Source organism: Schistocerca piceifrons, chromosome 10 (genome assembly GCF_021461385.2).
Source record: "Schistocerca piceifrons isolate TAMUIC-IGC-003096 chromosome 10, iqSchPice1.1, whole genome shotgun sequence".
NCBI lineage: Eukaryota > Metazoa > Arthropoda > Insecta > Orthoptera > Acrididae > Schistocerca > Schistocerca piceifrons.
In genome coordinates this window covers 12,163,426-12,180,112 of record NC_060147.1, presented here as the reverse complement: position 1 = coordinate 12,180,112, position 16,687 = coordinate 12,163,426, and the positions used below count along the sequence as shown (strand labels likewise).

Genomic DNA, 16,687 nt, shown 5'->3' with positions numbered 1-16,687 from the left:
CGCTGGTGGTCAATACAACGTTGCATTCACAGCTTGGCATTCCAAGACATGGCATCCCTAATAATAAACCAAATACTCCATAAGCGCTGAGGGTTCGCTTACTCAGCACCTTCTTTGTTTTAAAGGTGTAAATTCTTGTCCCTGCGACTCACTTTGGGCATGGCTGAAAGATTTTCTGGCGAAATTCGGTACAAGAGTTAATAATATCCGAGAAGCACTACTGAAAAATGTTGGAAAAAAACAATGTTTATAAGGTGATACATAGAGCCTGATTGTATTGTTCTTTGACTGTTTTCTTTTTAAGTACCAAATGACTTAAACTATTTTTCTGTTTCCTTTCACGATTTTTCAGTGTTAAAAACGGTTATTTTATGAAAATTATCCCATCAGTTTACATTCCTATTGACACACAGTGTATGTCATTTCTCCGTCGTGGTATCTTACAACCTGAAACAGTTTTCGCTTGCAGATATTTCGTCTTCTGTGGAAGAACAATCAGTGGAACGTATGTCGAAGTCGCCATGGAACATTGGTATTGTGCTATGAAAACGAAGCAGAATAATAAAAATAAATACTAAGAAAACGCAGAGGACGAATCCACTACCACACCATGACTGAGGCTTGTTAACGATATTCGCCGGCCGGGGTGGCCGAGCGGTTCTAGGCGCTTCAGTCTTGAACTGCGCGACCGCTACGGTCGCAGGTTCGAATCCTGCCTTGGGCATGGGTGTGTGTGATGTCCTTAGGTTAGTTAGGTTTAAGTAGTTCTAAGTTCTAGGGGACTGATGAACACAGCAGTTAAGTCCCATAGTGCTCAGAGCCGTTTGAACCATTTGTTAACGATATTCGGCAACACCGCCTCTCGCTCCAACATCAACTCTTTCTTCCCGAGGAACCTTGACTCTGACGTCCCATTCTGTTCCGTTGACTGCCTGTGTGAAAGTCGCCTTTTGAAATGCATCGAGTCTTCTGCCGTTCCGTTCCGTCACGGTAGAATCTACGTTTAAGGCGCTTAATTCATTCTAGGGAAAGGTTTCTCAGTTTAGGTTTTGATCTATCTCTCCTTCTACAATCTTTAACCTTATCTGCTTGTTGTATTTTGTTGTTGTTTGTGTAGACTATTTTTATACCTGGCAGAGTTCCGCGGGAAGTACTTGATTGTACGTACAATCTTGTCAAGATTTAAAAGTAATCTGATTACCTTGAATTTGCTGCTATAATTAATAAAAAGTGTAACCCTTTTCACACAAATATGTTGTGTAACCTGTTGGCTCTTTAGGAGACGTGTTTTGCATTGACGTCTTTCGCCTGTGACCTCGACCTTGGATGCAGCCTAATGGAGCGGATAATATTCTGAACAGGTTACCCTGTCGCCAAGTAAGCAAGTACGTTCGCGAACCATCAAACGGTCCTTAATGACGCATTCACTCACAAATATCCCTGCATTACTGTGCTAACTATAGCTGGGCAAACGATTGACGTCTTTCGCCTGTGACCTCGGCCTTGGATGCAGCCTAGTGGAGGGGATAATATTCTGAACAGGTTACAATGTCGCCAAGTAAGCAAGTTTACGTTCGCGAACCATCAAACAAACGGTCCTTAATGTCGCATTCACTCGCAAATATCCCTGCCTTACTATGCTAACGAGAGCTGGGCAAACGATTGACGTCTTTCGCCTGTGACCTCGACTTTGGAGGCAGCCTAGTGGAGGGGATAATATTCTGAACAGGTTACCATGTCGCCAAGTAAGCAAGTTTACGTCTGCGAACCATCAACCGGTCCTTAATGACGCCTTCACTCACAAATATCCTTGCTTTATTGTGCTAACTAGAGCTGGACAAACTACACTCGTAATCGAATGAGCTTGCAATTTCCCGATACGCCACAGAGCTCGAAGCAGTATCGAGTATTGTTCGAACAATCGCGTGACATTTGAGTGATGCCGCGCGAGAGCAAGCGATCACGAGAAACTAAAAAAATCGCTCCAAAAAGCAACTACAGCTCTGCTTGAAACTTGACAGTTTCGTAAAACAGGGGGAAGTACGAGGTGCATTCAAGTTCTAAGGCCTCCGATTTTTTTTCTAATTAACTACTCCCCCGAAATCGATGAAACTGGCGTTACTTATCGACGTAATCGCCCTGCAGACGTACACATTTTTCACAACGCTGACGCCATGATTCCATGGCAGCGGTGAAGGCTTCTTTAGGAGTCTGTTTTGACCACTGGAAAATCGCTGAGGCAATAGCAGCACGGTTGGTGAATGTGCGGCCACCGAGAGTGTCTTTCATTGTTGGAAAAAGCTAAAAGTCACTAGGAGCCAGGTCAGGTGAGTAGGGAATCACTTCAAAGTTGTTTTCACAAAGAAACTGCTGCGTAACGTTAGCTCGATGTGCGGGTGCGTTGTCTTGGTGAAACAGCACACGCGCAGCCCTTCCCGGACGTTTTTGTTGCAGTGCAGGAAGGAATTTGTTCTTCAAAACATTTTCGTAGGATGGGTAAGGATTACGCCCTCGCTGTCCCAGAACATGGACACCATCATTTTTTCAGCACTGGCGGTTACCCGAAATTTTTTTGGTGGCGGTGAATCTGTGTGCTTCCATTGAGCTGACTGGCGCTCTGTTTCTGGAATGAAAAATGGCATCCACGTCTCATCCATTGTCACAACCGACGAAAAGAAAGTCCCAATCAAGCTGTCGTTGCGCGTCAACATTGCTCGGCAACATGCCACACGGGCAGCCGTGTGGTCGTCCGTCAGCATTCGTGGCACCCACCAGGATGACACTTTTCGCATTTTCAGGTCGTCGTGCAGGATTGTGTGCACAGAACCCACAGAAATGCCAACTCTGGAGGCGATCTGTTCAACAGTCATTCGGCGATCCCCCAAAACAATTCTCTCCACTTTCTCGATCGTGTCGCCAGACCGGCTTGTGCGAACCCAAGGTTGTCTCGGTTTGTTCTCACACGATGTTCTGCCTTCATTATACTGTCGCACCCACGAACGCACTTTCGACACATCTATAACTCCATCACCACATGTCTCCTTCAACTGTCGAGGAATTTCAATTGGTTTCACACCACTCAAATTCAGAAAACGAATGATTGCACGCTGTTCAAGTAAGGAAAACGTCCCCATTTTAAGTATTTAAAACAGTTCTCATTCTCGCTGCTGGCGGTAAAATTCCATCTGCCACACGGTGCTGCCATCTCTGGGACGTATTGGCAATGAACGCGGCCTCATTTTAAAACAATGCGCATATTTGTATATCTTTCCAGTTCGGAGAAAAAAATCGGAGACCTTAGAACTTGAATGCACCTCGTAGTATTAATTTCTACAATCGTACAAACTCTTGTCATATTTCAGCTACTTTACAATAAGAGATGTATCTGTGCTGTATCCATATATATCATACGGCGTTTATGGTGTCTTCTTTGTGAAGCTGACAAAGACACCAAGTATTGTCCTTCAAAAATATTACTCGACTCTGAACTCCGTACAGTGTTTTATTAGGTTATTTGAGATTTACCAACCGATACGCAAATGAGCATTTCGATCCCTGTTCACATTTTAGAATAACATGTAAAAAAGGTGCCATTGTTTAAAACAAGATGGTAGCATACACATGAAACAAAGAAAATAAATTTGCAACTGTAGTATGCTTAATATACGAAATACTTCAAACTAAATTATTGTAACTAGAATTGCGAAAGTAGACAAGTGGCAAAACCAGCTGTAGAGATAGTGCCAACAGACAGGAGATACAAGGATAGGGAAAAGCTAGATAATTAGATTAAATCGTGATTGTGATTATTTACTGAGTAGATGGTGTTACTCAGTTATGTATTTATTCCTGTCTTCTACTATACTCTGTTCATTATAAGAATAAACCTGATGTATCCAGAATGAGATTTTCACTCTGCAGCGGAGTGTGTGCTGATATGAAACTTCCTGGCAGATTAAAACTGTGTGCCCGACGGAGACTCGAACTCAGGACCTTTGCCTTTCGCGGGTAAGTGCTCTACCATCTGAGCTACCGAAGCACGAAAGGCAAAGGTCCCGAGTTCGAGTCTCGGTCGGGCACACAGTTTTAATCTGCCAGGAAGTTTCGTATCAGCGCACACTCCGCTGCAGAGTGAAAATCTCATTCTGGAAACATCCCCCAGGCTGTGGCTAAGCCATGTATCCGCAGTATCCTTTCTTTCAGGAGTGCAAGGTTTGCAGGAGAGCTTCTGTAAAGTTTGGAAGGTAGGAGACGAGATACTGGCAGAAGTAAAGCTGTGAGTACCGGGCGTGAGTCGTGCTTCGGTAGCACAGATGGTAGAGCACTTGCCCGCGAAAGGCAAAGGCCCTGAGTTCGAGTCTCGGTCGGGCACACGGTTTTAATCTGCCAGGAAGTTTCGTATCAGCGCACACTCCGCTGCAGAGTGAAAATCTCGATCTGGAAACATCCCCCAGGCTGTGGCTAAGCCATGTCTCCGCAGTATCCTTTCTTTCAGGAGTGCTAGTTCTGCAAGGTTCGCAGGAGAAAAAATGGCTCTGATCACTATGGGACTCAATATCTGTGGTCATCAGTCCCCTAGAACTTAGAACTACTTAAACCTAACTAACCTAAGGACATCACACAACACCCAGTCATCACGAGGCAGAGAAAATCCCTGACCCCGCCGGGAATCGAACCCGGGAATTCGCAGGAGAGCTTCTGTAAAGTTTGGAAGGTAGGAGACGAGATACTGGCAGAAGTAAAGCTGTGAGTACCGGGCGTGAGTCGTGCTTCGGTAGCTCAGTTGGTAGAGCACTTGCCCGCGAAAGGCAAAGGTCCCGAGTTCGAGTCTCGGTCGGGCACACAGTTTTAATCTGCCAGGAAGTTTCAAACCTGATGTAAACATTACTCCATGTATTCTTCCACGTTTGCTTGAATCCCATTGGATTTCGTTTCACGTGGAGCAGAAGCCAAGCTGTGACCAGTACAGTGGAGTGCGATCGTAGGCATACGTTTTATGCTGTATTACACGCGGGACAACAGCTTTACCGGCGCGTTGAACTTTGACGGCACTGGCCAGCCACCGATCCAACTAACTTGCAATGGTGTGAGTATTTGGAGCTCAGACGTAAAAAGTGAGCAAGGAAACAATATGATGCAAAAGCGTACTGCAAGGATTTCACCGTACTTTTGAATACTGAAGCCAGTGAAGCAATTAATTACCCTGGCGCCACATTTTCTCCTCTTCTTTTATGAGGTGCTGTTCCTAATCCCACCAGTATTCGGCAGTGACACGTGAATAAGCTGTGTGCGTTAGTTACGGCAGCTTAACACTGTTGTTATTTCTCGGGCCAAATCCATTAATTTGGCTCCAGATCAGTTCTGTTGGGTTCATATTCTAATAGTACAGTGGCAAACGTAAAAATTCAGCTTTTGTGTGGTGTGCTCGATGCTATGAAAATGATTGTTTTCTGTTTTTCTACGACACGTACATACATCTGTGGTATAAAACAATCGACATAGTCGAAATAAAGAGTATTTAGTTTTTCATTTTTGCCTTCAAAAATTAGACATGTTTTTTTCATTTAAGCAGCTTTTATTAAGTCTTTCATAAAATATCGATAATGAAGAATTTATATTTAAAATGAAAACAGGAATTTCGCGTGCAATACGTAATTAGAAACAAGAAGACGGGCATTATTCATAACAAATGATGATGAATTTTACAATTACGAGATGTTGGTATTTCAAATTGAACGAGAAAAAAAATGAGTCAGGGAACACTTGAACCAGCGAACCATGGCCTGTAGTTTATAATCAATCTACTACGCTGCCGATACCGCTATAAATACAATGTAAGTTGGCGTTCAACTGCATGTAATACGCGTCGAAAAACTTCAGAGCCGATTATCTCTGTAAATTTATGGAAAACATTAAGAACAGCCTACTTCTCGACACTTTTTAACCGTGTTCCAAACGCATGTTTCACTACGAAACAGTAAGCAGCCTCATTCATTTCCTTTTTGCGTATCAACAGCGCGACAATCAGAGCACAACAGTGCAGAGGCTGTGACAGTACACGAGTTTTGAAATAAAGGCTACACAGCTAGAGAGTGATTAAGAAATACGTTGATGGCTGTTAATACATTTGAATTTCGTAAAGATTCATTTAACGTAACTTAGTAATAACATATCTCATACATCAGTAGGACCTACTTCCTAGAGCGTAACAACACCAGTGTACATGTGCTACGGCTTCTGACCAATCATCGGGTTTGTGTGTGTTTACGTCTGGTTTATTCGTATGATGAACGGACTATAGTTCAGCACCTCCCCCCACCACCCCACCCCCGTCCCCCGATCTTTGTCCACCTATTCCTCTCCTCTAACTCTGTCTCTTCCTCCGCTCTGTCTCCACGCTATCACCCCCACTCGAATAAGAGGATTCTTCGCCAGAAGATGATGAGTATGTCACTCGTCGAAACGTCGCAGTTTGAAGACACCGCCACCCGGCTGGAAGCCCGAGAACTCTTCGCCAGCTGTATACGCCGGGAAAGCACACATTCACAAGAGGATTCTAGTTCTTACTCCTCCCCCTCGACACCCCAACAGTATTTCTTTCCAGATAGTAACATGAATACCAAGTTTGGTTGAAATCGATCCAGCCGTATAGCAGGAGCTGTGTTTTCCCAAGTACGCACGTCACACACTTCTCATTAACATAACACATTTCACACGTATTTGCACATTTGTTTCACCTGTATCTCTAACGAATTTTGCCCTGCAGTTTCATTTTGACGTATTTCAATGTTTATGATATCAATATCTCGCGAACTCTGTATCATAGAATAATATAATTTTGGAAGTACATCCAGTGGTATATGTGAACAGTATCTGGGAAATGTGTCGCGAATAGAGTTAGTAGTAAAGAAGTAATAAATTAAAACGTTATGCGTGATGGAGCAGTTTTACTGCATGAACAGCGAAAATATGCTAAGCAGTAACCTGTTTCCTTTCTTCATTTTGTGGGAGTTGTCAGCGAGAAAACTTCATAAAATTTTCAAATTCTGTGTAAAGTACGTTGCAGGGCACTAGGAGTTCTCATTCTCAAACATGGAGTGAATGAAGTGTGGGGATTTTCGCGTCATGAACTACACTCATTTTTCACTCCTACCCCTTTGAGAGGCAGTCCCACAGCGATTCATCCCCGACATTGATTTGTGTACCAAAAACTAATCCAAAGCTACAAATTTCACTTTTTTTATTCACTCCACGACTAGTTTCGGGCCGAAACCCATTTTCAAATCAACGTAACACAGTCAGAAATGATACTTCTGAAGATGTGAAAACCGTGTCAAAAATGTTCAAAGAACAGTTACAGCATATACAGATAATCTGTATGCGCTGTAATTGTTGGTTGCACATTTTTGACACGGTTTTCACATCTTAGGAAACACCATTTTTGATTATGTTACGATGATTTGTAAATGGGTCTCGGCCCGAAACTGGTTATCGAGTGAATCAACAAAAAAGTGAAATTTGCAACTTTGGGCTGGTTTTCCGTTGTGCTGATTAACAGAAGTTGCTGACACAGAGCTACTACAGCATGCTGGAAGTTAGCAGGTATATGTGTACCACGTTTGGTTGAAATCGGTCCAGTAGTTTAGGAGGAGATGTGGAAAACACACACACGCGTACACATTTTTAATATGTATGAATTTACTTTTGTTGGGTATTCCGTGTAACTAATCACTTCTTTCTCTCATAACTTCACAAATGTTGTTGTTGTCGTTGCTGCCATCGTCGTCGTCGTCGTCGTCCTTAATCTGAAGACTGATTCGTTGCCGGCCGTTGTAGCCGAGTGGTCCTAGGCGCTCCAGTCTGGAACCGCGCGACCGCTACGGTCGCAGGTTCGAATCCTGCCTCGGGCATGGATGTGTGTGATGTCCTTAGGTTAGTTAGGTTTATGTGGTTCTAAGTTCTAGGGGACTGATGGCCTCAGTAGTTAAGTCCCACAGTGCTCAGAGCAATATTTTTTTTTTTTTTTTTTTTTTTACCTCAGATGTTAAATCGCATAGTGCTCCGAGCCATTTGAACTGGTTCATTGCCTCTCTCCACGTTGGTTTATTTTGTAGAGGTCTCTCTCTGTCTGAATGTGTGCTGTAACACATTCCATTTGAACACACTTATTGTATTCAAACTCTAATCCCAGCCCAGTCATGTTACCCTAATGCTTAATCACAAATTTAACTATTGCACGATGCATCAGGCTGCATCCTATGTCTATGCCTCTGTTTTCGTTCTGTGAACCATTCTCTTTCCAATATATGAATTATAAGGGATTCTGTAGGTGGCAGTGGTAAAATACAGGGAGCGAAAGGATATTTACAATTTGTACAGAAACCAGATGGCAGTTAGAATCGATGGGCATGAAAGGGAAGCAGTGGTTGGGGAGGGAGTGAGACAGGGCTGTAGCCAATCCCCGATGTTATTCAATCTGTATATTGAGCAAGCAGTGAAGGAAACAAAAGAAAAATTCGGAGTAGGTATTGAAATCCATGGAGAAGAAATAAAAACATTGAGGTTCGCCGATGACATTGTAATTCTGTCAGAGACAGCAAAAGACTTGGAAGAGCAGTTGAATGGAACTGATAGTGTCTTGAAAGGAGGATATAAGATGAACATCAACAAAAGCAAAACGAGGATAATGGAATGTAGTCGAATTAAGTCGGGTGATGCTGAGGGAATTAGATTAGGAAATGAGACACTTAAAGTATTAAAGGAGTTTTCTATTTGGGGAGGAAAATAACTGATGATGGTCGAAGTAGAGAGGATATAAAATGTAGACTGGCAATGGCAAGGAAAGGGTTTCTGAAGAAGAGAAATTTGTTAACATCGAGTATAGATTTAAGTGTAAGGAACTCGTTTCTGAAAGTATTTGTGTGGAGTGTAGACATGTATGGAAGTGAAACGTGGACGATAAATAGACAAGAAGAGAATAGAAGCTTTCGAAATGTGGTGCTACAGAAGAATGCTGAAGATTAGATGGCTAGATCACATAACTAATGAGGTGGTATTGAATAGAATTGGGGAGAAGAGGAGTTTGTGGCACAACTTGACTAGAAGAAGGGATCGGTTGGTAGGACATGTTCTGAGGCATCAAGGGATCACCAATTTAGTATTGGAGGGCGATGTGGAGGGAGTAAAAATCGTAGAGGGAGACCAAGAGATGAATACACTAAGCAGATTCAGAAGGATATTGGTTGCAGTAGGTACTGGGAGATGAAGAAGCTTTCACAGGATAGAGTAGCTTGGAGAGCTCCATCAAACCAGTCTCAGCAATGAAGACCACAACAACAACAACAACAAGGATTAGTGTAATTAACCGACCCTATAAACTTTCGTTAAAAATCTAAACAAAGTTATGTGTGTGTGTGTGTGTGTGTGTGTGTGTGTGTGTGTGTGTGTGTGTGTGCGTGCGTGCGTGCAGAAGAACACTGCAGCCCTCTGTCTCATTGTGGTAGGACTCGTGGTAGAAACACTTGACTCGTAAAGTGGAGGCCAAGTGTTGTTGGATGCGTCAGCGTTGCTCAAGGGTAAGCGGCCGCTCAATAACCCCTCAGCCCCCAAGTGGAATGGATTGCGAAATACTTTCTGAACTTTCACTGCAGGAAAATTTCTGTGTCAAGACTGTGTTTGCGGGACCTTGCAATCGCTGGAGAGGCACCTGGATAACTGGAACGAGGCGCCAAGAAAACGCAAACACGTCTCGCTGCATAGACAGAACTGCTACAGAAGGCCAATGGATTTATGTATTAATGGTCTCGTGGGTTGGAGAAAGGAAGAGTATAAATCATGTTGGGCTACGACACTCACAAAGGGAGACCACAAAGTTTGGAACGCGCATTTATTGCAAACTTCGTACACTCTTAGTACTCCATTAGGACAACAAAATGTGCGAGCAGTAGCACGTACTTCTCAAGCGTTAGTGCGAAAATCGCAAGATAATTTCGGTCGTCAAATATATATATCTGTGCGTGGACATTTTAACCATGAAGCGGCAAGAGGCGAGGAGTGGCTGCACGGTAGCTCAGCGTGTTCGGTCAGAGTGTTGGCTTTCCTTTCTAATAAAATAACTGAGCGAACGGATCAACGAACAAGCTGAATGGGTGTCACCGGACGTCCGCCCTGACAAAATTTAACAAACAATACATAACAATTTTTTTTTTTTAGAGAAGTGGTTGGCGTTAAAGCCGCTGGATCCCTAATCATTTAGCTACAATGTAGCAGGTCAGCAACTGGAAGCAGTTAATTCCATAAATTATCTGGCAGTACGCATTAGGAGTGATTTAAAATGGATTGATCATATAAAATTAATCGTCGGTAAAGCAGATGCCAGACTGAGATTCATTGGAAGAATCCTAAGGAAATGCAATCCGAAAACAAATGAAGTAGGTTACAGTACGCTCGTTCGCCCACTGCTTGAATACTGCTCAGCAGTATGGGATCCGTACCAGATAGGGTTGATAGAAGAGATAGAGAAGATCCAACGGAGAGCAGCGCGCTTCGTTACAGGATCATTTAGTAATGGCGAAAGCGTTACGGAGATGGTAGATAAACTCCAGTGGAAGACTCTGTAAGAGAGACGCTCAGTAGCTCGGTACGGGCTTTTGTTGAAGTTTCGAGAACATCCCTTCACCGAGGTGTCAAGCAGTATATTGCTCCCTCCTACGTATATCTCGCAAAGAGACCATGATGATAAAATCAGAGAGATTAGAGCCCACACAGAAGCACACCGACAATCCTTCTTTCCACGGACAATACGAGACTGGAATAGAAGGGAGAACCGATAGAGGTAGTCAAGGTACCCTCCGCCACACACCGTCAGGAGACTTGCGGAGTATGGATGTAGATAGAGTTCCGTTTTATTTTCGACACAGTCGTTTTCTTTACTATTTATATTACAATTGATATAATGGGAAAAATACGTGTAATCGGATGAACTTTTATTAAATTTACAGTGTTATTTGGCAGTCTACTTTTTAGTATCACAAATAATATTATATTCATAACCACCGACTAGTAAACGACCAAACGCATAAAGTGATACTGAAAATATATGCTTGTCCATGTCTTCAAAACTGTTCGTATTTAATCGAAAGAGAACGAGAAATTGCTTCTCGGGAGATGCTATTAAAATACTCCATAACCAATTATCAGCGCCGATTTTTAAGGAAATACTGCGTTCTGCATGGTTCGCTTCCAAATTATCAGCTGAAAGAGAGGTTTTTGAAAATGTTAACGAGGTTTGTTTTTCCACGGAAAACGTCAAAAGACGTTGCGTATGCGGAAACATAGCATTTATTCAATGCAGCTGGTGCCGTTTATGTTTCCCCTATTTTTCCAAAAAATACCATCCCGTAACTTGTAATGACGAAAGCGACGATTAATTGTACATCTTTCGAAAGCCGTCTGTGCCGGTCAAAATTTGGAGGTAACAAGTCGTTTCGGGCTCCTTCCAGGTATAAGGGATTTCTCAATTCACAGACAAGTATACATTTTCAGTATCACTTTATGCGTTTGGTCGTTTACTAGTCGATAGTTACGAATACTACATTATTTGTGATAATACAAGTTTGAAGACTGCCAAATAACGTTGTTGTTGTTGTCGTCTTCAGTCCTGAGACTGGTTTGATGCAGCTCTCCATGCTGCTCTATTCTGTGTTATTTGCACTTGTTCCTAAGTAATGTTCCAAAACGTATAAGCCAGTAAGTTGTTTTTGAAATGATTATTGAAGACTGAAAAAATAGCACTAAACAGATTTTTTACGCGAAATAACGTTCCTTAAGCAGGTTAGTTTCTTACGTTTTTCCGCTCGTTGTGCTAATCACTCGTTATGGGATGTGCTCGATAAGCAATGTTCGAAGGTAATAAAAAAATAGAATATGACGGGCCGGGAACCACGCATGTCTGGCCCATTACCACGGGCCGGTATTGGCCTGCGGGCCGTAGTTTGGAGACCCCTGGCTTAAGCATTCAACACCGTAGGCTTCTTGCATCAATTGGTGTGTCCGTGTAACTGTTTTCTTGAGTTTCACGCAAAATTTAACGGAGACGCGTTGCTCTTCCCTCTCGATAATCGCAATCCGTGCGACACAATCTTCTACTCAATACAGCACTGAACAGTTAACTAACAGACAACAATGAAACTTCCGATAGATACACGTTAAACACAGGCATGTGCAGGGATGCCATCCGTATTTCGCCGCAACACACAATTGGTGCTAAGTTAGGAATGTTGCGGAATTTTTTGAACAGACCTGGTATCTCGCGGATGACCATGGCAATAAAATCACCGCTCACAACCACTGAGGGATTTTGTTTCAGAACATACCCAGACGATAATTAATATGAGAACGATTACTATTTACAGTTTTCGTATATGGGTGACCCTGAGCGAAGTGGATATCTGCGTGTTATCTTGGGAGTGAGAAGTGGGGCATTTGCGTCCAGATGAGAGTGGCGCTCAGCTGATAGGTGATGTAATCGCGGCTCTGACGGTTCTGGAAGGGCTGCCGGGGAGGGGTCGAGGGGGGGGAGGAGGAAACAAGTGCAGCGCGGTGTTAGATAGCTGTGGCGCTTACCCTATGCGGGCTAGTCCTGCGTCGGAAGTTGGCGTAGCGAGGTTGTCTGCGAGAACCATGGCGGCAGTGGACGTTGTCGGTGTGAAGCCTGCCAAGATAGGCAGGGTCACGTTTAACGGCCAGGGCCAGGAGAAGCACGAGGGAGAAGACGAGTCCACACGGTAAGGCGAACGTAGTCAGCGAAGTTTCACCATCGTAGTCCAGTTAAGGTAAAAGAACTCGTCTAACACAGTGACCTAACGCAGTGGCCATAGTTAATTTTCAAAAAAAAATATCCGCTTTCTCAGAGCGTCATCGAATGTAAAACATATTTAGCTTATTAAGGTATTCGTCCATAAATGACTGCTTAGTGTAACACGTTTGTAATCGAGAAGTTGTTGGTAGCAACTGTTATTTTTATTTACAGCCCATGCTTCTTAAGAAATGGGAACCTTTAACTGCTAAAAACGTAATCATTCTGATAAGAATAAAAAATCCTCCAATCGTAGCACGAAAAAAGGGAATATTTTAGTTACCTGGCAGCTTCATTTAAATGGAAACATCCTGACATATTCGCGCATTTTTACTTGGTAGGAATAGTATCCATGTCATGTAATATAACGCATAGTGTTAAGTAAAGCAACACGATACACGGTATCATGTCGTATAGCATGTCACACACGCCATCATGTAATCGAAAACGGCATTTGTTAAGTTGTGCAGTGAGACACAGCTTGTCATTACAGCTTAGCAGCCAGCCGGAGTGGCCGAGCGCTTCTAGGCGCTACAGTTTGGAACCGCGTGACCGCTACGTTCGCAGGTTCGAATCCTGCCTCGGGCATGGATGTTTGTGATGTCCTTAGGTTAGTTAGGTTTAAGTCGTCCTAAGTTATAGGGGACTCATGACCTCAGGTTAAGTCCCATAGTGCTCAGAGCCATTTGAACAGCTTAGGATGCACGCATCTTCACTCTCGGATACTTCCTATTGTAAATGTATTCCACTCTGTAGAAGCATATAAATTTCTGTATTTGCCCGTGCTCCCCTCACCGTATCTGTAACGGGCCGTGTGTCTAAGAGAGCTCACTCCGCTGGCGAAGTAAGGTTAACTTGTAAAAAAGCGCGAATATGTCAAGGTGTTTTAAATGTCTTTGAAGCTGCTAGTTCCCTTCTACATCCCCACTCCGCCAAGGATGTACTCGCCTTTTTGTGACGCGATATGAGCATTTCTCATTCTAGTTCCTTACTTTTACTCTGCCATAATGTTATGTTAGGCCAGCAAAGCTCGGCAACCGATTTAGATTTTTGTTGACTTGGCCGTCGAATGATCAAATGGTCAAATGGCTCTGAGCACCATGGGACTTAACTTCTGAGGTCACCAGTCCCCTACAACTTAGAACTACGTAAACCTAAGGGCACGACACACATCCATGCCCGAGTTAGGATTCGAACCTGTGACCGTAGCGGTCACGCCTAGAACCGCTCGGCCACACCGGCCGGCGTCGAATAATCCGGTGTAGTTTTGTTATTATCTTTCGTACCATGTTTCTTATATCGTGGTGACGGATAAAGCTTTCATTAAACAACAGGAGGACATTTAATCACATCCCGTGTTGTTGTTGTGGTCTTCAGGCCAGAGACTGGTTTGATGCAGCTGTCCATGCAACATTTAAAGGTGCATGCCCTCGGGAAAAATTACGGCTATAGTTTCCCCTTGCTTGCAGCCGTTCGCAGTACCAGCACAGCAAGGCCGTTTTGGTTAGTGTTACAAGGCTAGATTAGTCAATCGTCCAGACTGTTGCCCCTGCAACTACTGAAAAGGCTGCTGCCCCTCTTCAGGAACCACACGTTTGTCTGGCCTCTCAACAGAAACCCCTCCGTTGTGGTTGCACCTACGGTACGGCCATCTGTATCGTTGAGGCACGCAAGCCTCTTCCGTCAACAGCAAGGTCCATGGTTCATGGGGGCGGGAGGGTATTTATATCCTTAAAAACTCCAATCGATACGCACAGGTTTGAAACGTGTAAGTGGCGCGTAAACAACTACAAAAAACCTATTTTGTACGTAAGATCCGAATAAAGCTAGATTTTTGAAAGCGAGTTTTCAGATTCATCGTAAGCATGCATTTCTTATTTATTCATTTTAAATCGTTTCCGCGGATTCATTTCGTGTAAGAACCAATTTTACATGCTACTCTGAGCTCGACTTTAAACCGTCGTATCTCGACAGTGGATGACGATTTTTGGATTAAGGAATTTCATTTTGACTTTACCCATTTACCTACCTTGGTGCAAAGTTTGAACCGATTCTTATTGTCAGCTATTATTCAGTATCTTAGTCAAATTAAGGTAGAAGAGGCCAGAGGTGGGCGCTTCAAAAAATTCCAGAAAAACTTTTTTTATATAAACTCAGAACGGTGGTGCACTTGCAAATAGTTTCATTATCTGAGCATTAATCTCAGCCCAGTAGAATTCTTTGCAAATAGAATTAATCCATTCGCATAATTTGCCTAGGTGTCAGCTCAGGTTCACCTTCAAACCCTGCTTAAAATACTGTCACATAGCTACAGCAAGACAGATATTCGAATGGTTACACAGATGGCGGTTGGTCAGACTGAAGCAAAAACTTTTCACCCATGTGCGATTTTGCGCGCGGCCTTTTTTCATAAATTGTTGTATGAATAATTAGCCGCCCGGATAGCCGAGAGCGCTAAAGCGCACGCTTGTGGGCACAGGGAGTCGACCCGTCCCTGCAACCGAACAGGCCTCACGGATTAACGAGGAGGGTTTGGGAGCCGACTTGCCTGGTTGTGGCGGTTTCCCACATCCTTCTAGGACCTAGGTGAATACCGGGCTGGGTTCCGATGTTCCACCTCAGATACCCACTAGTGCAGTTAAACACTTGGAAAACGTCAACACGCATGAGATTCACACTAGACGCAGACAGGAGGGGAGGGTAGGGGGGTAACGATATCCGGCCACCAAATGCTACTATAACTGCCAAAACCGACATAACAATGCCAACTACCGACCCCGTAGAGAAACGGTCGTTTTAGATTGTTTGCCGATGGTTCTGGTGTTTACCATCTCATAAAGCCATCATAAGATCAAAACCAGTTGCAGAAAGATTTAGAAAAGGTGTCTGCGTGGTACGAAATTGCCAGTTGACTGTAAATAACGAAAAGTGTGGGCCATGCACATGAGTTCTGAAAGGACTCCGTCAAATTTAGGTCACAAGATAAATCACACAAATCTAAATACAGTAAATTCAACTAAATACCTAGGAATTACGAACAACTTAAATTGAAATGAACACACAGAAAATTATATTAGAACAAATAAGCCCTCGGTCACAAATATTAAGTCAAAATTGACCAACTTTCGACGCTACTATGAGCGTTGTGTTCAGAATTAAACTAACAGTTCTAAAACATAATAGGTATATAAGACATTAATAAACTAAAGTGTGTACTGACTGGAAAGAGATGCAGTACTTACAAGTCACATTCTAAAAAATCTAAGCCGGAATGGCGACGTCATGAAAAGTTGTGAATAAGATAAGATGGTGAGCCGCTAAGGGCTGCTCGTACCTGAGGTATGTTGCAACCCGAGTTCACTCAGGTACTGCATCTCTTTCCAGTCAGTACACACTTTAGTTTATTAATGTCTTATATACCTATTATGCTTTAGAACAGTAAGTTTAATTCTGAAGACGACGCTCATAGTAGCGTCGAAACCTGGTCAATTTTGACTTAATATTTGTGACCGAGGGCTTATTTGTTCTAATATAATTCTGACACGGTCACTGAACCTTAGCGGCTATGTTCAAAGTTTTACACATAGAAAATGTTGTGGGGAACGCAAACCAAAGACTGCATTTTATTGACAGGACACTTGGAAGATGCAACAGACCTACTTCAGAGGCTTTCCTGTTCTGGAGTAGTGCTGCGCTGCATGTGATCGTTACCAGATAGGATTGACGGAGGTCGTTTTGTGACATTCGAAGGTCCAGAGTTCTGTTCCCAAAACTGCCAGGGATTTTTCCGCGGTGAGAAAACTGGAACAGGATGCACTTAGCCTCATGATG

General features: G+C 43.3%; 1 protein-coding gene across 3 annotated transcripts in view; it reads left to right on the top strand.

The window, feature by feature from the left end:
* Nucleotides 1-16,687, top strand: part of LOC124719115 (uridine phosphorylase 1) — a 404,330-nt gene that overhangs the window by 305,417 nt on the left and 82,226 nt on the right. The window contains exon 1 of one of the 3 annotated variants that reach the window (XM_047244808.1): nt 12,643-12,785. The exons of the other annotated variants lie outside the window; for them this stretch is intronic. Coding sequence (XP_047100764.1) covers nt 12,682-12,785 — 104 coding nt within the window. The 5' untranslated portion in view covers nt 12,643-12,681. Of the gene's footprint in view, nt 1-12,642; nt 12,786-16,687 lie in introns of those variants that run through there. 3 annotated transcript variants of the gene reach the window in all.